The sequence below is a fragment of the Sus scrofa genome, chromosome 10 (genome assembly GCF_054392235.1).
Source record: "Sus scrofa isolate SSC_HxYL_T2T_F1_AM1 chromosome 10, Sscrofa_HxYL_maternal_Yorkshire_Landrace_v2.0, whole genome shotgun sequence".
NCBI lineage: Eukaryota > Metazoa > Chordata > Mammalia > Artiodactyla > Suidae > Sus > Sus scrofa.
In genome coordinates, this window is record NC_139392.1 from 70,366,854 (window position 1) to 70,390,264 (window position 23,411).

Sequence of the window (23,411 nt, forward strand, 5' to 3'; positions counted from 1 at the left end):
AAATAAAAAGCTTCTCCAAAAAAACCACCCAAAGATTTTAGAAATTAATTTTGAACAATGACAATAACTAGCCATCTGTCATGATCTTGGCAAGAGAAGCCACACGGGTCCCCAAGTTGCAATTAGGGTAACTGCTATACACGATAATGCTACCTATGTGTACTTACATCACCAACACTTAAGTGAAATAACTAACAGAAGGTGAGGAAAGTATATGGTATTTTGGAGAGAGATCATTTTTAAATAGTTTTGCATTGTAAAGTCAAGTGCCTTTCTCTTCCCATACTTGTGACGTGTAATTCTGTTCTCATTAAGAATGGAACTATACAATAATGATAATAGAACAGTCAGAATTTCACCCAAGCCTTGGTTCTGCCAGTTCTAACTGTCTGATGTTCTGCAAGCCATTTAAATCCTCCGAGCTCACCAGTTTCACTTGTGGAATCAGAAGAGCAAAACCCACTCTGAAGACATATTATAAAGACAAGATACATTTAAATTATCCTACAAACAGTAGGTTCACAAAAATGGGAGTTGTTACCATCACTATGAATAATTTGGTAATAATAACTGTCATTCTGATAAAATGTAATAACATAAAGGACTATGAATTGAAACATCAATTAGTTACCTACGGTCATGTGACCATAGATTACTCCAAAACTTAGTGGCTTAGTAAGTTTACAACTAATAGTAATTATTACTACTAATAATTATTACAACTAATAACAACTATTACTGCACTATGTCTGTAGGTTAGGAATTCAAGGGTCACTTAGCAAGATGGTTCCAGCCCAGCAGCTCTCAATAGGATGTAAAGTCAAGATGTTGGTGGGGGAGTTTCCACTGTGGCTCAGGAGAAATGAATCCGACTAGGATCCACAAGAAGGCAGGTTCGATCCCCGGCCTTGCTCAGTGGGTCAGGGATCCAGCATTGCTTGGTCCAGGCTGCAGACACAGCTTGGATCTAGCATTGCTGTGGCTGTGGTGCAGGTCAGCAGATTCAGCTCCAATTTGACCCCTAGCCTGAGAACTTCCATATGCTGCAGCCATGGCCCTGAAAAGCAAAAAAAAAAAAAAAAAAAAAAAAAAAAAAAAAAAAAAAAAAGATGTTGGTCAGGGCTGAAGCATGTGCTTCCAAAGAGGCTCCCTGACATGACTGACAAGCTGGTGCTGGCTGCTGGCAGGAGACCTTAGTTCCCTGCCACGTGGACCTCTCAATGTTCCCATAACAGAGTAACTGGCTTCCGCAAGAGCAAGCAATCAAGAGAAGGCAAAGCAGAACTATCCAGTAATTCTTCCTATGGTCCGGCCTTGAAAGTCACACACCCTACTGCTATTTCTGTGACACTGTATTGGCGACACAGGGCAAACCCCCTTCAGTGAGGCGGGGGAAAGCCTGTCCACACCAGGAGGAAAGGATCACCGGGCACCATCTTGGAAGTCTGGCGACCACAAATCATCAATAAACTCCTCCTTAAACATTACGTGCTATGTTCTAAAACGGTGAATAAAAGTAATGGGTTTGCTTTCTTTCTCCACCCCACTTCTACACCTGGAACCAATTCCAACAATGTCTTAATGACCTTAAATAAATGTGATGACGAAAGGTTTAATCAAACCTATTAAAGGTTACTTTCCCAATTCAATTCATTTTTTATTAGGGTATAGTTGATTTATAGTGTTGAGTCAATTTCTGCTATACAGCATAAGAACCCAGTCAGACACATATATATACATATACCCAGTCAGACATATATATACACACACACACACACATATATATACACACACATATATATATACACACACACATATATATATACACACACACACATATATATATATACACACACATACACATTCTTTTTCTCATATTATCTTCCATCATGGTCTATCCCAAGATACTGGATATAGTTCCCTGTGCTATACAGTAGGACCTCATTGCTTATTGATTCTAAACACAATAGTTTGCATCGACTGATCCCAAACTCCTCATTCATCCCACTCCACCCCGCCTTGGCAACCACAAGTCTGTTCTCCATGTCCATGAGGCTGTTTCTGTTTTGCAGATAGGTTCGCTTGTGCCATATTTTAGATTCCACATATAAGTGATATCATATCAAATGACTTATTTGAGCAGGTATGAGGAAGCCTTCTGATGTGGATACATAATCAAGACTAATATAACGAGAAAATCAGTGTTTCCATTTTTCCCCTGAGGGAAAATTCAGTTTTGTTTCCATGGACCAACACTTATAATAAAATAGTACACTCTTCCAATCTTCAGCGTGGTAACAAATGATACTAAGCAAGTCTTGCCAAGTATTAATTAAAGAATTCAGATTAGAATTACATTGGTTATCTTCCAATGTCAACAACCACACACAAAAGCTCTTCTTTCCCACCTTCCCATTAACTGGTTGCCTGACTCTGAACAAGCCATAATCTCACTTTTATCTTTAAACTGGGGGAATTCGATTTTTTTAGAAAATGAAACGTATACATGCTCATGGTAAGAACAGAAAAAGTACACGAATCAGAAGAATGGAAGCGACTATTCTTGCAAATTCTTAATTGTATGATCGTCTATTTAGAATGATGGTTAAACCACCTTTGGATAGATTTGGCATACCTCATTTGGCATAAATGCAAAAATAAAAAAATAAGTTTCAGAGACTTCTATGACAGGCTTGCTCTCACCTCAGATGCCCCAGCTTAAAATCTTCTCTCAGCGAACACAGCTTTTTCTTTGGTTACCAAGAGATAACGTCCGATGATATTAAGCACACAGCATGCTGATGTGAACGGATGCTTTGTGCTAACTTCTTTCTGACCTCCGTGCCAAGGAAAGGAAGGCATGCTAGGTTCTGGAGCCCTTAGAAGCTGACCCAAAAAGGCATGGTAAAGAGTGAGAGGTAAAAAGACAGACAAAAGGGGGCGTATGTCTTTAAGAAGTAATAAAGGCACCTTAGATTTAAAGGTGAGTAGAAACAAGCCTTCTATCATTCTGATGCCAAAAAATCTTGTACACGACCACAAATCATTTTTCCTAAGAGACACCTGAAAATTAGGACTACTCGCTTTGTTAGCAGGCTGGCAAGTGATATGTTCAGAGTCCGGGTTTTTCAAGTCTGATCTGCCAAAATTTCTTCTTCTTCTTTTCAAGCTGCAATTCAGGTCACGCTGTGCTCTCCGAGATAATAAATAGGAAGAACACTTAGGCCGGTCTTCAATTCACTTTCCTTCTCACCCTGCAAAACAGAGTCTTCGAACAGACATCTTGATCAGGCCCCATTAAGATGATCCTTTCAGAAAATTCTATTGTTCTCAGGAACTTAAAATGATACTCCATGAGATGTAGCGCATCACACAGACATGGGCACCAAGCAGAGTGTGCTTGCAGCCACACCTAGCCTGTGCAAGGCTGTGTTCCAAAGCTTGATTCTGAGAATTTGGATCTTTCCAAGAATAGCCATCTAGATGCAAGCCAGTGGCTCATGCCCTAGTGGCTGCAGAGGAAGTTACAGGGCAGTGGCTTACCCTCTGTTCCTAAGAACATCTCTAAATGCCTCCTTTCACTAGAAGGGCTATTTAAACCACGCAAGTGTTCAGAAGATGTAAGAGATGAGTGTTGTTTAAGAAAAATGTTTTCTAACCCTAAATGTCCATTGAGAGATGAATGGATTAAGAAGATGTGGTATATATACACAATGGAATACTATTCAGCCATTAAAAAGAGCAAAATAATGCCATTTGCAGCAACATAGATGGAAACAGAGAGTCTCATACTAAGTCAGTCAGAAAAAGAAAGACAAATACCATATGATATCACTTATATGTGGAATCTAAAATACGGCACGGATGAACCTGTGTACAGAACAAAAACAGACCCATGAACATAGAGAACAGAATTGTAGTAGCCGAGGGAGTGGGACAGACAGGGAGTTTGAGGTTAGTAGATGCAAACTATTACATTTGGAGTGGATAAGCAATGAGGTCCTATAGAGCACAGGGAACTCTATCCAATCACTTGTGATGGAACATGATGGAAAATATTATGAGAAAAAGAATGTGTATATGTATGTATAACTGGGTCACATTACTGTACAGCAGAAATGGAAAGAACACTGGAAATCAACTACAATTTTAAAATGTTTAAAAAAACAGAACTAAAGAAAAATGTTTCCTATCCTTTTTTTAAAAAAAATCTGTCTCATCTCTACTTTTTTAAAATCTCAATTTTAATTTTTTAGTTTTTGGCCTCACCCACAACATGCAGAAGTTCCCAGGCCAGGGAATGAACCCACACCACAGCAGTGACAAGGCTGGATTCTTAACCCACTGAGGCACCAGGGAGCTCCTCTCAGTCAACTTTTTAAAACACTCATGAGGTCACATACATACAATCACTCCACCAGGGAACTCTTTAAGAAACACCTGAGCAGGAGTTCCTACTGTGGCTCAGTGGGTTAAGAACCCAACTTGTATCCATGAGGATGTGGGTTCAATCCCTGGCCTCCCTCAGTGGATTAAGGATCCAGCATTGTCACAAGCTGCAGTGTAGATTACAGATGTGACTCGGATCTGGTGTTGCTGTGGCTGTGGTGTAGGCCAGCAGCAGCAGCAGCTCCAATTTGACCCCTAACCTAGGAACTTCCATAGGCTGCAGGTGCAGCCCTAAAAAGAAAAAAAAAAAAAAAAAAAGAAAACCTGAGAAGCCAAGAGAATGAGTGCAGGAATACTTGGCTGACCACCACTAATTGGTGCTCCCTTTCCATAGCACATAGTTGTTGCATAAGCAGCTTCCCAGCCAGGCACCACAATCCCCAACATCAACCACACACCAACTCCACTCCCATTCCATTGGCCACGCTCAGTCACATGACCAGAAACATCTAGATGGGCTACTTCCGGCCAGTGGAATGTGAACAGAAGTGATGTGTGTCCCCTCCAGGCTGTGCATGCTTCCTCCATAGCACTGTCTCCTTCGGCGCTTGTACCACTGAAGCCCAAATTCAGTCCCTGGTCTTGGGAACTGAGATCCCACAACAAGCCACTGCATGCTGTGGTAAAGAAAGAAGGAAGGAAGGAAAGAAAGAGAGAAAAGAAAAAAAGAAAAAGAAAAAGGAGCTGAAGTTCATGCATAATTTTTTTTTCTTTTTAGAGTCACACATGCAGGCTACACCACAGCCATGGCAACATGAGATCTGAGCCACATCTGTGACCTACACCACAGCTTGCGGCAACACTGGATCCTTAACCCAGTGAGAGAGGCCAGAGATGGAACCCACATCCTTAGGGACACTATCAGGTTCTTAACCCACTAAGCCAACAATGGGAACTCCTGGATAATTTTTTAAGAGCTAGAAATGAGACCTAACAGAGAAAATTCTTTGAAGATCTCAGAAGTTCATCAGTTTATTGCACAAAATATTGACGGGACAACTGCTATATGCTGAGCCCCGTGATAGGTACCACGGATAGAGCCATCAACTCATGGTCCCAGAGCTGTCTTAAGCAGAGAATAAAGAACTGTGATGAATCAGCAAATACAGCTTCTTCTTTGGCTACCAAGACATAATGTCGATGGTTTTCTGAATGGCAACTGTTTAATTTTCTTTTATTCCCAAATGAAGTCAAGGCCAGGGGTAAGAAACAACACCATTCCCCTCCCACCTTAATGCCGTCTCCTTCAATTCTATTTTAGCAATCTGCGAGGGACCAATTGGTTGAAGAAAGAGAAAATTCTACGTCTTTAACAGACCATGACAAAAAGAGAGCTAAATAATTATTTCTAGGAAAATGGAATGGCTTTTTATCACCACACACTGTGTAGCTTTCCCGATTGTCCCCTATAAGTCCGTAATAGCCCTGGTCACAGAACGCACAATTCCTGACAACAGACAATACAACTGCAAAAATTAGTCTCCTGTGTGCAAAATAACACTTCCATAACAATGAGCAATTCCTGCCTACCTCCTCTGGACCTTTGCCGAGCAGAATACGAGTGTAGGCTAATTACACGAGCTGGCTGAAAACCATGTGCCTTAATGGAAAGGCACTCCCTCCTCCCCCCACCACTCCCCACCAAAGAAGAGCAGAGAAAAAGTCTTAGCACCAAATACAAACCAGGAAAAAAAAAAAGAGAGAGAGAGCAAACACAAGAGCAGATTCACAGGCCATCTCATTAGCATACCACTCTTAACCAGGTTTGGTGAGGTGAGTTTCCAAGAGCTGTACAATTCTCCACCTTGAAAAATAAAGTCCCCTCCCATGATTAAAATAATTTTCTGCCATGTTGCCTCGAGGACTTTGCTCCCAAAGTCCAGCCCTGGATCATCCTTATGTTGAGAACTTTTGTCCCTTTGCAGAACAAACAGTTCACATCAGAGACAGAGTCAGAGAGAGTCCATTTGTAACTTTTACACACTGATTCACACGTGGAACAGGAAAGACAACTCAGCTTGTCACAGGGAATGGCGGAGCAAGGACCAGTTTTGCCAAGTTCTACTTTTCACAAGGCACGGGGACATAGGACTGAGGCATGCAGGGTGCTTGCCCGAGGTTTGGAGTGTGAGTCCCTTAAGAAAAGGCAGAGAAAGAGCCCAACAAACAACAAGCAAAACGATGGCTCCAACATGATCAAAAGAGATGTGCTGGGCCATCTATGATGCACGAGCTACTTGAGGGCCATCCCCAATTCAGTGGATTGACTGAGCAAGAAGAGAAGCATCATCCAGGTGTTCACTCTGGCCAGTCTATGGTGCCCTAGCCAATCTATGGAAAGCGAGGGTCCTGGCAAAAACAAGGGCCCGCTCAAACTGAGTCACTGAAGCAAAGCTTAAAGAAGGCACTTTTCCCAAATGCATCTGTGGGAGGTAGGAAAATCCAAGTATAACACTGGGGACAATTAAGAGCTTACCCCTAGGCTCCAGAGTGTGTTGGGGATGCGGGGGGCGGGGGAGAGAAAGAGAGAAAGAGAGATTGAACAAAAGTCACGGCCCTCCTTCTCAATGTAACACCTTCCTTCCGTCAAGGATATAATTCACCTGTAGCACCATCCATCACATGAAGAAAGCTTCTTTTCTTTTCTCCCTTTTCTTCATCAATGTCTTTCTTTTTTTTGCTTTTTTTTTTTTTTTTTTTTTTTTTTTTTTGCTTTTTGGGGCCACACCCACAGCACGTGGAGGTTCCCAGGCTAGGCGTCAAATTGGAGCTACAGCTGCCAGCCCACACCACAGCAACGCCAGATCTGACCCATGTCTGTGACCTACACCACAGCTCAAGGCAACCCAGATCCTTAACCCACTGAGTGAGAGCAGAGATCAAATCGGCAACCTCATGGTTACTAGTTGGATTCGTTTCCACTGCACCACAATGGGAAGTTCCTCTTCCTGGTCAATTTCCAGTGCTCCCCTCGGCATCAAACCCAAAGAAAACCAGATGACAAAGGAGCCAGGAGCCCTATGGATGAAGTCCCTGTGGGCCAGCCTCCCAGGGCAAAGAGTGACCCAGACCAGACTGTGAGGAAGGGAGGGAAGTTGATCAGGTGCAGCAAATGGAAGGCCCACAGCACCGTGGATTTCTCTAGAAGCTTGGGTGCCTCCGTTGGAATTTAAGGAAAAGAAAAGAAATATTTGAAGAGGGCTATCCTTTGAAATAAACTGAGCTAACACACAGGACTGGATGGTTAAACCAGATTCACTCAAATCAGAGATTATCAGGTTTCCCTAATAATGTCAAGGATCCAGGCAGTCAGAAGGCTCAGACGGAGAAGTCAGGCACCTGGGACAGCAAGGGTGGTCGTCTCAGTCCTGTCCTGAGCACTGGACAGGCACCACTGGCCCAGAAAAGTAGGTGAGGTCTCTAAGTGAGGTCCTGTGGGGTTCCTTACACGGAGGGAACATTTACGTGGGGGAACACTTCCCTGTAAACCCAGAGAGTCGGGCAGCCCGTGTGCCCCTCTCCAGGAAGACCTGTGTCGTAGATCGTGGGTCCCATTGAATGCAGGTCATACCTCAAGCAGAGGACAGTCTGCGAGGATGGTCAATGGATCAGGTCCCTTCCTCCAAGCAAATATCAAGGTTCAGGTGAAAGGAGATCTGACCAGGTTGCCTACCTTGCTTTCCTTGCGCCCCAGGTCAGCCTCAGAAAGGAAGTGAATGGATGATGGGAAATGGCTTCCTCCCCCAAACACTGTTTTTAACATTAAAACAGGAAGACTCGTGTGTGTTCATGTGTGTGGGGGAGAGGGAGAGAGAGGGAGACAGGGAGAGAGAGATAGAGAGGGAGAAGCGGGGTGGGGGGGGGAAGCGAGAAAGAAGATGGATTATTAGGAGGAGAAAGGCCACTTGGTCACCCTTGCATGAGCCTGCAGGGAGGAAATCTGCTCTGCCTCTTACCCTGAACAGTCTTCCAACTTGGTCAAGCAAGTGCACAGCAAAATGCCTCCACGCGGAGCAGTTCCTCCCAGGGAGATTGACAGGGGGCGCCCCAGGCCCCGCCCCCACGCAGTCCCGCCTCAGCGTGGCCAGACCCCGCCCCTTTCCGGAACAACCCAGGCAGGGCCTCTGCCGGCAGACTCAGCCCACGTGACGTGTGGCTCTTCCTTGTATGAAGCTCTTGGAGCTTTTAGAGCTCCGTTTCCCTTGTTTGGAGACGATGGGGCTGGAAACTCCAAAATACAGGATGATAGGCAGGTGTGGGCAAGTTGGGCGTGAACCACAGCCGGAACTGGGGTCAATTTGTTAACCTGCTGGATTGTGAGGGACTCAATACAAGGGTGCTGCTTTTCTAGGGGAGGGTCCGGAATGCTGTGTGTTGTTAAGAATCTAGAAAAGTTGAGCCGCTTAAAAAACGATACAGTTTTTAATGAATGTGGATCCAGAACAGATAAGTCAAGGCCCCACTGCCAGGGTCCGACCCTGGTCTGCACCGTTCAGCCCCTCCTCCATCCTCCTCAACCACCTGAGCTTCTGCAAGCCCAAGGTCATGTCTGGGCTTGAACAGTCTTATTTTCCAAATGATTTCCAAGGACGCTGTGGAATATTTTTGAGTACAAAACACCTATTTTAAAATTAAATGAAATGCGAAGAGCAGCACTTACTTTCTCGTCTTGTTAGATAAAGCCTTCAAGTCGTCTTGCAGGTTTTGGCATCTCTCTGTCGGCTGGAGTGACTTTGCATTCAGATACGTGCTGTTTTACGAAAGAGATTAAAAAATAGATTGATTTTAAAACAGCTTATAAGATATGGTTAACAAAAATCAGATTTAATTGATAAAGTGTGCCCAAATGAAGTCTGATTTTCATCCCATTATTGGATTTCAGCATGGAAAGGGAAATTGATACTTTCACCTCCGACAATACTTTCACCTCAGTAAAGTCCAACAAAAAAGAACTGACCATGGAAGACTTTATACATTTCTTTTGTTGTTGTTGTTAAAGTATAGTTGATTTACACAATGTTGCGCCAATTTCTGCTGTACAGCAAAGTGACCCAGTCATAGATTTATATACATATCCTTTCTTATATTATCTCCTATCATGGTCTATCCCAAGAGACTGGATGTACTTCCCTGTGCTATAGAGTAGTACCCCGTTGCTTATTCATACTAAATGTAATAGTTTTCATCTACTAACCCCAAACTCCAAGTCCATCCCACTCCCTCCCCACTCCCCCTTGGCAACCACAAGTCTCTTCCCTATGTCCTTGAGTCCGTTTCTGTTCTGTAGATAGGTTCATTTGTTGCCATGTTTTAGATTCCACATACAAGTGATATCATATGGTATTTGTCTTTCTCTTTCTGACTTGCTTCACTTAGTATGAGAAGACTGCATCCATGTTGCTGCAAATGGCATCATTTTGTTCTTTTTTATGGCTGAGTAGTATTCCATTGCATATACATACCACATCTTCTTAATCCATTCATCCGTCAAAGGACATTTAGGATGCTCTCCTAGACTTTACATTTTCACTTTTTCATATTTGGAGGTCAGTATGTACAATGAACAAGTTATTGAACAGTTTTAATCGTTGTGTATGTAAGACTTTACTTTTAGAAGATGTTTTCGCTGGTAGGAAACAAGCAGACACAGGAGATCAATAATTCTCTTCAAGAAGAAGTCAAGGTAAATTTGGCCTTTGATTATTTATAGTCACTATAATATGAGAGCCTGTTGCTATTGTTTTATGAACTTGGAAAAATGGGAGTTGAACAAAACCAAGTCAAAAAGCAAGTCAGAGAGATGGGTTATGGACTCGGGCTGTCTCATGGGCCCTGTGGACACATGTGTACTGGTGAACCGTTTCCGGCCTCCACTGCTGTATCTCTAGCCCTCACCGCATCATGGTATTGTCATAACCTATACAAGATGGAAGAAACAAGAGCACTTGGTACCATGCCTGCCACAGTGAAAGCTCAAGAAAATATCAACAGTCACTTTCCTTATACTTCAAAAATAGGGAATTCTCATTATAGCTCAGCAGGTTATGAACCCAACTAGTATCCATGAGGATACAGGTTCAATCCCTGGCCTCGCTTGGTGGGTTAAGGATCCAGTGTTCCCGTGAGCTGTGGTGTAGGTCGCAGACATGGCTAGGATCCTACGTTGCTGTGGCTGTGGCTCGGCTGGCAGCTGCAGCTCCGATTCGACCCCTAGCCTGGGAACTGCAAGTGCTGCAAGTGCGGCCCTTAAAAAAGAAAGAAAGAAAGAAAAAAAAAAGCACACAAGTCCAACTTTTTGCGAATGCCTGCATGCCTTCACTGACTCGTTCTGAAGGTATCTGCAAAGGATCTGATATGCGCTGGGAGCCAGGCACAGGGGCTGAGGAGATGGAGATGGATAAAACAGAACTTGGTCGAAATTCCCACTGTGGCGCAACCAGGTCAGGGGCATCTTGGGAGCCCTGGGATGCAGGTTCCATCTCTGGCCTGGCACAGTGGATTAAGGATCTAGTGTTGCTGCACCTGTGACTTAGGTGGCAATAGTGGCTTGGATCTGATCCCTGGCCCAGGAACTCCAAGTGCCGTGGGATGGCCAAAAAAGGAAGACAACAACAAAACAAACAAACAAACAAACAAACAGAACAAGGCCCCTGTCCCTAGTGGAGCTTGCGGGCCAGTTAAGGAGAAAGATAGGTAACCAACAAATAACCCCAAGAGTGAACACAGAACAGTGATCTATGGTTCGGATCATGAAAACAGCAGTGGATGCCATGGTTGAGCGTAATGGGGAGCCAACTGTATACTGCCGGGGCCTCCAGACAGTGTCACATACGTGGAGATCAAAGGGTAACAGGAGCTACTTTGGGAAGCAGAGGTGGGGGGGACATTCCAGATAGAGGGGAAAGCATGTGCAAAGGCCCCAGGATGTTTGAGTCGCTGAAAAGAGGGCAGGTGGGGCTCAAGGCTGACGGGTGTCTGCAGTAGTAAGGCGGGGCCAGGGCACACAGGCCTACCTGCTAAAGTGTGGTCAGGATGTATTCTAGCAGCAAGGGGGAGCGATGGAAGGTTTGGGGGCAGGGAAGCGACGTGTGTGTGTGTGACCTCATGCATGTTTTAAAAAGCTGACTGAAGTGTTCCCATTGTGGCTCAGCTGTTAACGAACCCCACTAGCATACACAGGGATGGGGGTTCGATCCCTGGCCTCACTCAGTGGGCTAAGGATCCAGCATTGCCGTGAGGTGTGGTGTAGGTCACAGACTCGGCTCAGATGCACGGTTGCTGTGGCTGTGGCATAGACTAGTGGCTACAGCTCCGATTCGACCCCTAGCCTGGGAACCTCCATATGCCGCGGGTGGGGCCTTAAAAAGACAAAAATTAAAAAATAAATAAAAAGCTGACTGAGTTTGGCATTGGTAGATGCAAACTACTCCATTTAGAATGGACGTCGTGGCGCAGTGGTTAACGAATCCGACTAGGAACCATGAGGTCGCGGGTTCGGTCCCTGCCCTTGCTCAGTGGGTTAACGATCCGGCGTTGCCGTGAGCTGTGTAGGTTGCAGATGCAGCTTGGATCCCGTGTTGCTGTGGCTCTGGCGTAGGCCAGTGGCTACAGCTCCAATTCGACCCCTAGCCTGGGAACCTCCATATGCTGTGGGAGCAGCTCAAGAAATAGCAAAAAGACAAAAAAAAAAAAAAGAATGGATAAGCAAGGAAGTCCTGCTGTATAATGCAGGGAACTGTACCAATCTCTTGAGATAGACCATGATGGAAGATAATATTGAGAAAACAAATGTATGTATACATAGGACTAGGTCACTTTACAGCAGAAATTGGCACAATGCTAAATCCACTATACTTTTAAAAAATTTAATAAAAGCTGACTGAGAGGAGTTCCCTGGTGGCTCAGCAGGTTAAGGACCTGACACTGTCACTGCTGTGGTTCAGGTCAATCCCTGGCCCAGGAACTTCCACATGCCATGGGTGTGGACAAAAAAAAAATTGACTGAGAAATGAAATGAGAGGAGGAGGCAGGACTTCAGAGAAAAGGTGGGAAAGTTAGGAGGTTGGGAGAGAGATGATGGCAACTTGTTGTACCAGTCAGGATGGTCTAGACCACGATGTGATAACAAACATCACCCCCTGGCAGGTGCTTTACATCTCAAAGGTCTGTTTCCTGCTCATAAAATGCCCACGAGACAGGGGGTGGCTGTCTCTCTCTCTCTTTTTTTAATTTATTTTTTCTTCTTTTTAGGGCTGCACCTGCGGCATATAGAAGTTCTTAGGCTAGGGGTCAAATCAGAGCTGCAGCTGCAGGCCTCTGCCACAGCCACAGCAACACAAGATCCAAGCCACATGGCAACCTATTCCAGATCCTTAACCCAGGGATCGAATCTGCATCCTCACGCTGTGTCAGGTTCTTAACCCACTCAGCCACAACAGGAACTCCGGGGTAGCTTTCTAGGGTGGCCGTGCTCCACGTGACCTAGAAATCCTGCATACTGCACTCCTGGGGCACCTTCCTTTCTATGACTGACTTCTGAAATTGCTGTGGCAAGAGAAGAAAGTGCTGGAAGGTCTTACCTTATATCTGGATGCTTTGGCCTGGCCAGAACTAGCTGCATGCCCTACCTGGTTGCATAGCAGTGGTCAGAAAAGGGCAAGCATCCTCTATGCCCAGAGAAAGAGGTGATCAGGATACAAGGGTGCAGCAGAAGGAGTTCCATGCGGGCTCAGGGAGCTAAGGATCTGGCATTGTCACTGCTGTGGCTCAAGCTGCTGCTGTGGTACAGGTTCAATACCTGGCCCAGGCACAGCCAACTCCCCCCTCCCCCCCCAAAAAAAACAACACACAGAAGCCCACACCCACTGTCTATCGGCAGAAAAAGAGGCTGATAGATTTGAAATCTATCGTGGAGGTAAAACTGTCAGGATTTCCTAAAATATTAAATATGGGAAGTAAGGGAGCAGGACTATCAAGGTAAAGATGTAAATAAGACAGGTTCATAATTAATCCTCCATAAATACTCTTTTTTTTTTTTTTGGCCACACCCTGCAGCATGCAGAAGTTCCCAGGTCAGAGATGGAGCCCGTGCCACAGCAGTGACAATGCCAGGTCCTCAACCCCCTGAGCCACCAGGGAACTCCCAGAAAAGCTTTCTAAAAAGACGGTGCACAAAGTACATGTGGGCTTATAAAATCCCTCTTTATCTTGATATGATTTTCTCCCCCTTCCCCACTTTCTTCCTCCGTCTATCTACAGGCCTCACCTTCTGCGCTTTCTGAATGTATTATCCTACTTTCCAAGGATTTGTTTACTTCTAATTTGCTCTGTATTTGATTCAGGCAGCACCACTAATGAAGCAAATTACCCAGGCAGCAGTGCTTTGACTTATGATGGCTTTGCCAGATTGAATTGTGAAACTGTGACAAGCAGGCACCCATAGGGTTTAGTGTCAGAGAACCTGCCTTAAATCAGAGAGTATCTTTGTTAATAAAAAAATCCAAATGGCTTTGCCCAACTGAAATCACAGAAGGCCCGTGGAAAGCAAATGAGGGTGTCTGGGGTAAAGCAGAGATAAGAACATAAATGATGCAGTCAGAGGGAAAAGGGGGGTGTGAGCCAGCAGGGCCTGCCTTGAATCTGGGCTTGGCCTTTGAATCCAAAGGAAAGGGGCTTCCTTTTTATAATCTTTACTCAATAAAGGAGTTTAGAAGGATGCTACATATGGAATGTTTGTGTTGGCCCAAAATTCCTATGTTGAAATCCTGGCCCCCAAGGTATTAGAAAGTGGGGTCTTTGGGAGTTGATGGGGTCCAGAGGGGGAAGCGCTCTTGAATGGGAATGAGTGCCCTTAGAAAATCAGCCCAAGAGAGCTCCCTGATCCCCTGCCACCTTGCGAGGTTACAGAGAGAACAGCTGTCTATGGGGAAGCGGCTCTCTAGACACCGGATCTGCAGGTGCTATGATCTGGGACTTCCAGCCTCCGGAATGTGAGAAAGAGATTTCTGCTATTTATGAGCCACCCAGTCCAGGTCCAACAGCTTGCATGGATCGAGACCAGGGATGACATGGGACATGTATTAAAAACAGCTGAGGAGTTCCCATCGTGGCTCAGTGGTTAAGGAACCTGACTAGCATCCATGAGAATGCAGTTCGATCCCTGGCCTCGCTCAGTGGGTTACGGATCTGGTGGTGCCGTGAGCTGTGATGTAGGTTGCAGAAGCAGCTTGGATCTCACGTTGCTGTGGCTCTGGCGTAGGCCAGCAGCTACAATTGACCCCTAGCCTGGGAACCTCCATATGCCACAGGTGCGGCCCTAAAAAAAAAAGAAAAAAAAAACAGCTGACACAGAGAAGTTACTACTCAAATATTCTTGTTCTCCTAAATGCATTGCCAGGTCATTTCCTCAAACAGTAGTTATTACCAGAGGGGTCAGACACTTCTCCCACCCATAAGAAGTCACTTCACAGAGAAAGGATCAGAAATGGGGGGGTCCCCTGAGTTCTCTGCTTTCTTTTTCTCTCTTGCCCCCCTTTTCATTCAACGAACCTTCATAGTTTTCTTCCTTTTCATTCAAGATCATTAAAGCCTTCCGAGGAAAGTGGTAAGATACTGACATGTGGGACCCATAAACTTTCAACGTTTGTCTACATTAGGCACTGAACCAACACAGCCTTTTTCCTGCCTCTTAGACAAGACTCCTAGCTCATGCTCTTTTCGACAATTTTCTTTTTTTCTTTTTAGGGCTGCACCTGCGGCATATGGAAGTTCCCAGGCTAGGGGTCCAATCGGAGCTGCAGCTTCGAGCCTATACCACAGGCACAGCAACGGAGGATCCAAGCTGCATCTGCAACCTATGCTGCAGCTTGTAGCAACGCCAGATCCTTAACTCACTGAGCAAGGCCAGGGATTGAACCTGAATCCTCATGGATTCCAAACGGGTTCCTAACCTGCTGAGCCACAACAGGAACACCAACCATGTTTGTTATTCACAGTGTCAGAAATACCAGTGAACAACATGACTGCCATGTTTGAAGATGCCTGAAACCTGACACCATAAGGGGTGCCAGGAGCCCCTGGAGAAGTGGGAGGCATTAGACCATCCAGGGGAGGGCTAGATGGTCAGCCCTCTCTGTTATGGGAATAAGGGAGAGTTAGATGTTCCTTGGATCTGAGCCCTCGAGGGAGTTACTTGAGAGAAGAGGAGAAAGCTTCCCAGTTTTTTGGTGACAGAGGTCACGACCTGTGGACAGATCATATTTGAGAAGTTGGTATCCACCACAGATGAAGATATTAGAATGAATCCTTGACTTCCTTTTTTTTTTCCTTTTTTTTTTCTTTTTGGCCGCCCTGCAGCATACGGACGTTCCTGGTCCAAGGAGCAGATCCCAGCCACAGCTGTGACCTATGCCACAGCTGCAGCAATGCTGAATCCTTTAATTCACTGCGCTGGGCCAGGGATCAAACTTGTGCCCTGGAACTGCAGAGACGCTGCCAATCCCATTGCACCACAGGGGGGAACGCCATCCTTCTCGACTTCTGATTTAGGGACATCTCTCGGACAAGTCAAAGGGGACAGAGAGAAACTGATGGAGATGAACGTAGGAATTTCAGAGACCTGGAGTGACAAGCAAGCTGGTGGAAGAAGAGATGGCTGCAGGATACGTGGGGGTAATTTGTAACTAGAGGAAGGGTTACTTAGGATAGGTTGGGATGGACCATCCAAAAGGCCTGGATGTCAGGGAGAGCCTGAAATGGGAGCCAGAGCTACAGAGGAAGCATATCAGAGCTTGCTGCTGGGGATCTCATATGTAGGAGTCCAGGATACGAACAGAGAGGGACCCCCTCCAACTAACTCAAGTTGGCAGTCTGGGCACTTGGGTCTGGGAGAGAAAAGGCATGGAGTCAGAAAGGCCATCCGATAAGCTGTAGGAATCTCTGGGGCCAGACTCTCATGGGTTCGAAATAAGAATTCCGTTTCTGTCAACTCTGATAGGTTTTTTGTTTTGTTTTGGCCATGTCCATAACATGTGGAAGTTCCCAGGCCAGAGATGAAACACGGGCTGCAGCAGTAGCCCAAGCCACAGCAGTGACAATGCTAGATCCTTAAACACTAGGCCATCAGGGAACTCCCGACAGCTTTTATTTCAATTTTCGGGTGAAAGCCCTTTTTAAGAACCTCTGACCGAATATAGACAAAGAAAGGAGTCAGCCTGCATTTGATCAGTCAAACTCTACAGTGGAGGATGCCCCCCAGGACAAGTCACAGCAGGGATGGTGGCCGTCATCCTGGAGAGTGCTGGAACTTGGTGAACCAAGTTAGCGCTAGAAAGCTCCCACACCGAAGAGCCGAGATGGCTCTAACCGCCCCTAACATTGCCTCTTTCATTGCTCTAGTCCAGGATCACAATCTCGCCTCACGTGTCACTAGACAAGATTGCTTGTCCGCTCCTATGTGGCCTGAGCAAGCTCTCACCAGCACGCCCAAGTCCCTGCTCCCTCAACATTCTGTCCCATCCACCTGGCAAATCTGCCATGGTGGTCGGTACAGCCTCTGGCCTAATACATTCCTTTTCCTTCCCACCCCCCTACCCCGAGGACTGCTGGGGACCAAATCATACAGGTAGGTGGGCTGGTGCCTTGATAAATTCATGGTGTCCCATGGGCTCGGTATTCTGTATCTTGACAACCCTATTCCATGGAGCCAGCCACCTCCCTCTGCCATTTCTCTCAGTGGCTACTCTACATGTTGACTCTTCCATGCCTTCACCCTTCTATGCCTTCCTGACTTATGGAATCACACGTGCTCTTTCAGAAAAAAAAAAAAAAAAAGATGCTGCCAGATGAGATGTGATGGTTAGCTATAAGCCACCCTTACTTTCCATCTCAGGTAAAGAAGCCACCTGCCATCCCAACCCTCCATCTCCTCGAAGATCCAGGCCCTTCCCTTCATTTTCCTCTTTACTGAACATTCAGCTTTCCCTTGACTGTCATGCTCAATTCTGTACTATCTCAAGCTCAAAAAAAAAAAAGCAACCCTTTCTGCTCTTCTCCGCTACCTACTATCTTACTTCTCCTTCAGATTTCAATGCACCAGCTGTTCCTTTCCTTTACCTACAAATCCATTCATGACACCGTTCTTGGAAAGCATTGCCCAATCCTGGGGAAAACCCAGGTCTCTGACTTGACCTCCCAGCAGCACCTGAATGGCTGACCACTGACTTGGCACCTGGTCCCCATCACAGCCCTCGCTCCTTCTTCTTCTACCTCTGGCTGCTGGGCAGGCTCTTTCTGGACCAGTGCATAGTGCTGGGATCTCCCACGGTTCTTCCCTTCCTGACTGTTCCTTTAAAGTAATCGACTGACACCTAGTTACAGTATCCCCCAGGACTCACTCCAGATCTCCTGGGTTCTCAGCCTGTCTGTTTTCTCCAAACATCTCAACCAACCTCTTTTCCCTTTTGCTCCATCCTCACACCCCTGATGTGGGGTGGTCCTGTGTGCCTGTTTGATCCTGTCATTTCCCAGCTCAAAGACCCCCATCAGCCTCAGGACATGCTCCTTAAGCCGGACACACGGAGCCATCCAGGACCTGGATGATTCCAGTCTTTTTTGTTTTTTACTGACAGTTTGCTAACCATTAAATGCATCTTTTTCCACTCCTTGCAAGTCTTATATTATGGATTTTGACTGCTTTTATTATTTAATTATAGAATTTATTTGTTTGGTACTGGCAACCAAGACTTCAGGCACATTTTCATCACTTCAGCATGTCACAGGGAAAAAAAAAATCTTTAATAAGATGAGGAGGAAAAGATACACAAAACAAGTATTTCTTCTCTCCTTATTATCTATGTAGCTGATCTGCTTACAGAAATTCTATCTTCATAAGTCAGACTTGAGTTGAAAACCAACTGGCAAGATTTCACAAAACAGCAAGAAGCTTAGAGGCTGCACTGGCAACTGCAGACTAATAATAATTAAGGCTCTGATAATACAAAGCATATCTCTTAAACAAATGATTCTGAGTTCCCTGGTGGCTCAGCAGGTTAAAGACCCAGCATTGTCACTACTATGGTGACTGCTATGGCGTGGGTTTGATCTCTGGCCCTGGATCTTCTGCAGGCAGTGGGCTCTCCCCCACACCTCCCCCCCAAAGCAATTTCAATCCCTACAAAGTAATGTCACCAGGACTTAGTGGGCATTCACTAGGACCTCTAAACCACAGAGTTAACATCACCTTCTGAGCATGACTTGTAATTAATGCAATCATGCAACCAGTTTTCTGCATAAGGAAAACATCCCAAAGATGTAACTAAAGCGTTTCAAGAACATCTAAATTCTATTTACAGTGGCTGGAAAGGGGGCAAAACTGAATTGGGAATCTAAATGGAAAGCTTGACACTGCATCAATTTTACTCTCTCTGAAAAAAAAAGAATGTCTTAACAGATAGGGAATACAGCCTAAAAATAGAAATCCCAAACAGGTTTTCTTTCATATGTGCCCCTTGCGTGTTCCTTCCCCATTCCCGGGAAGAAAGGCGGAGAAACCAGGAGGGTACCCTGACCATCAGGAGGAAGCCTGCTGAAGACTGGTGTAACAGCTGGTCTGCCAGCTCTAGGACAGAGGGGGCAGTGGCCATCAGCGTTCACCTCCAGCTCATCAAGCAAACATGGAATTCTAATGTGCACCCCCATGCCAGGTCATTTCCCTGAGGGAGAAAGGCAAGCATCCCAGCCTCCTGGGATGGTCTGATTACTCCCTTTCCTTGACACATTAGTATTCTGGTTTATAACTCACTCTCTTAGGAGTTTGGTTAACACAAATCTGCCTTTGAAATACCAATCACACCCAAATGATAAAATCAAGTCTTGGGCAGACCCTGATCGGCCTCTTTGTTCAGTCATTTGCCACGCATCTGTGCCACAGAGAACAGGGGATGCTGGAGAAAGGACCATAGACATGACAGTGTCTCTGCCTTGGAGCAGAGTCTAGTGAGGGAAACAGGCAAGAAATCACCACATTTATCATGTTGAGGCTGCAGAATGGGTGCCAACTATTTCCCACGATCATATTAGTTTCAAGAAACCACAAATCTGTGCTTTGGGGAAGTCATTTAATTCAAAATATAAGAACTACTTTTAAAATGACTACATAAAGCTTCACTCCTTTCAACATAAGCACCGCAGCCACTATAAATTGCAGAAATTATGCACGACAGTGTGAATATATTCAAAAAGAGTCCAGTGGAGCCATTCCTGCTAGAATTTGTAAACTAGAATAAATAGTCAAAGATTGAAAAATAAATTTAAAAAAATAAATTGCAGACATTTCTGCAAATAGTCTTGGATAACTCGGTTTTTCGTCTTCACTTTAACCTATCTTCACTTACCACTGACAAAGATCAATAAACTAGGTCTATTACTCAATCAGTTATCCCTATGGATTCTTGGCCACCCTACCATTGTTGAAAGATACTTTTCAAAAATGGACAATCATGAATCTCATACAGATAGGAAATGAATACACATTCAAGATTTGATTTTACGCCTTATGAGGGAACCAGTTCAAAGGAGAAGCCACAGAACAGACAGACTTCTAGATCAGAATCCTAAAATGAATGTGCAAACAGGGGAAAGTCCACGCTGACCTTTCTTGAACACGGTTTGAATTTGAAAACCTTGGATGAACTGAGTATATTTTTGATACTAATATCCACACTCCTGGATGCAAAGTTCTGATATGCTTTCCTCGTTGAGCATAAAGATCAGACCAGCAACATCCACTGGATAATCGTCAGGTGCCAAGCGTTATTTTTAAACTTTATACCTGGGCCATCTCCTTTGCTCCTCACAATGAATATGCAAGGTAGGGACGGTGCGTATTTTATAGATGAGGGAAATAAGGCACCGCAAGATTAAAGAACATAGGTATGTGTCAATCCCATCCTCTCATTTTCGCGCTCCCCACAAGGTTTTATGAAATGGAAGAGTACCATGGACCTACTGTATAGCACAGGGAAATCTACTCAATACTCTGTAGTGACCTATATGGGGAAAGAATCTGAAAAGGAATGGCTATATATATACATATATAGATAACCGATTATACATATATATGTACATATATGCATATATTATATATGTCTGTGTATCTATATGTATATAACATATATATTTTTTAATTTTTATTTATTTATTTTTTGTCATTTCTTGGGCCACTCTCGCGGCACATGGAGGTTCCCAGGCTAGGGGTCCAATCGGAGCTGCAGCCACCGGCCTACGCCAGAGCCACAGCAACGCGGGATCCAAGCTGCGTCTGCAACCTGCGCCGCAGCTCACAGCAACGCCAGATCCCTAACCCACTGAGCTAGGCCAGGGATCGAACCCACAACCTCATGGTTCCTAGTCAGATTCGTTAACCACTGTGCCACGACAGGAACTCCTAACATATATATTTATATAAAACTGACTCACGTTGCTGTACATCTGAAACTAACACAACATTGTAACTCAACTACACGTCAATAAAATTTAATTTTTTTAAAAAAGAATGTACATGAAGGCACTCTGTTAGAACTGGAGTAGAGTTTTGTGGCTAAAAACCAAGTTGTTTTATCTCCCCTTATAGGGGAACTTGTCCTTCACAGGAGAGCCTATAGCACCCTCCACTCCAGGGCACCTGATTCTGAGTCACAGGAACTCACAATAGTCTCTCCTTGACCAAACTCTAGTCAGGCTCCTCTAGGGTCTTTTTCAACTAGGACTTGTTCATGGGCATGCCCCTAAGAGCCCAGTTTTAACAAGAACCCCAGTAAGTCCGTTTAGCCAGAATCCCCCACCCTCCATGCATGAGCACCCTTGATATCTGACCAAATCCCCGGGGTTATAGCCAATCACCCTGATCTGCCTTCAGCAAGATTCCCATCAGGCTGGTTTGGCGAGAATCATCCCTCACCTTTGATGCCTCCTCCACTGACCCCCACCCTGCTTCTTGGCAATAAATTCCCGCATTGCCTTGTTGTATTCAGAGTTGAGTCCAATCTCTCTCCCCTACTGCAAAATGCCATTGTCGTCGTTCCTACACTTGTTACAGTAGAATGGAATAAAATCTGCCTTACCATTTTAACAAGTGTCATGAATAATTATTCCTGTAGCAGAGCCATTCTGCAATTCTATGTATTGAACTTAAGAGATAGCAGTAAAACAATTCTTGTCCATTGGCATGCAAATGAGTTATGTCCAGTGGAGAGACAACTCTCCCCCATGGTGGGAAAACTTATTTTGCTGCTCTGGGCACATTCAACTCAATATTCCTGATTTAGAAATGTGTTTGTTCCTTTGAACTGGCTGGAATACCTTACCAGTTTACTCACTGAGTTAAACAAAATCTCTAAAAAGTGTTCATTTTCATATCTATACGAGAGACATGATTTCACCTTTTAAATTAAAAAAAAAATTATTGTTATGGCCACACCTGTGGCATACGAGAACTCCCAGGCCAGGGGTTGAATTGGAGCTGCAGCTGCTGGCTTATGTCACAGCCACAACACCAGATCCAAGCCACATCTGCAAGCCACTGAGTGAGGCCAGGGATCAAACCTGCATTCTCGTGGAGACTCTGTTGGGTTCTTAACTCGCTGAGCCACAGTAGGAACTCCTAGTTTTACCTTTTTAATAAGCTTACCTTTTAACACTCTGAATGAGAGTGTGGGAAACACTTGCAAATTGAATAAATACTATCCTGATAAAGAACAAACTCTGATGGCAAACAGCACAGTTCAGATGCTACTCTGCTACACACTAAATCCTTGGCCCCTTAGAAACCATTTACCTGCCCCCAAGCTTTCAGCTTCATGTGCAATACTATCTCTTTGACAGATATGATGCAAAATTTGTCATTGATAATGCATAAAAATGCTCAGCATGGTGACTGGATCAGAGAGCCCACTTAGGCAATCCTCAGTAGAGGTTCCCAAGGTGGTTGTCATCACCACAGAATGCCTCTTGAAGCATCATCTCTCAAACTGCAATGTGCCCACACATCACCTAGGAAACCTACTAAAATGCAGATGCTGGTTCAGCACCTCTGGGATGGGGCCTGATCACCTGCTTTTCTAACCAGATCCTGGTGGTGCCATTAACCAGAGCCACAGCAGTGACAATGCTGGCTCTTTAGCCCACGGAGCCTCCAGGGAACTCCAGAGTGACAAAGTCTTAAAAGCCTCACAGATCAAGTTCATCTGCCCTGATAATTTTTTTGTAATAATCTAGAGTACGACCTTCAAGAAATGTGGGCCTGTCTTAGGGTGAGAAGCATGAGCAGGAAAAACTACGAGAGTGAAATGAGCTAAATTACCATCTCACTAAATAAGAGTTGTTTTTTCTTTTTTGTTTTTCCAGATGAAGAGCTCAACAGAGGAAATAATGCTGGAGGAGATTTATGGTACTGGGAAAATTTAACACAATGACTTTCCTGAGTCAAACCTAGGGCTCATCCTCCCGGGGGCTCTGCCATGGACAACTTACAAATAGCGCAATTGTTCCTAACACTTGGCTTGACTTCCCCATCAAACCCAGCCCTCCAAAAGGCATTATGCAAGCAAACTGGATGACCGTTGGAGGGTACAGCCTCTTCTGAGAAAAGGCCAAACAAGTTGGAAATGTCTCCAAAATGTCAGTTAAAATCCATATTTAAGTGTCCAAACTAGTTGTGCAATTCCAGTCAAACCGTTCTTCACCCCAACCAAAAAATAAATGGAGAAATGTATCTGTCAAATATTTCCCTAATAAGGGGAGGAAGTGGGATGAACTGGGAAGTTTGGGGTGAGTAGATGCAAACTATTATATTTAGAATGGATAAGCAATGAGGCCCTACTATGTAGCACAGGGAACTATATCCCGTCTCTTGGGATAGACCATGATGGAAGATAATATAAGAAAAGGAACATGTATGTATGTGT

The 23,411-nt window shown here is 44.8% G+C and overlaps 1 protein-coding gene across 2 annotated transcripts in view; it reads right to left on the reverse strand.

Annotated features, from left to right (window-relative positions):
* ST8SIA6 (ST8 alpha-N-acetyl-neuraminide alpha-2,8-sialyltransferase 6) overlaps positions 1 to 23,411 on the reverse strand; it is a 149,059-nt gene that overhangs the window by 65,091 nt on the left and 60,557 nt on the right. For both annotated transcript variants that reach the window (XM_021064812.2, XM_084980193.1), the window contains one exon: positions 9,110 to 9,199. In XM_021064812.2, coding sequence (XP_020920471.1) covers positions 9,110 to 9,199 — 90 coding nt within the window. The remainder of the gene's footprint in view (positions 1 to 9,109; positions 9,200 to 23,411) is intronic.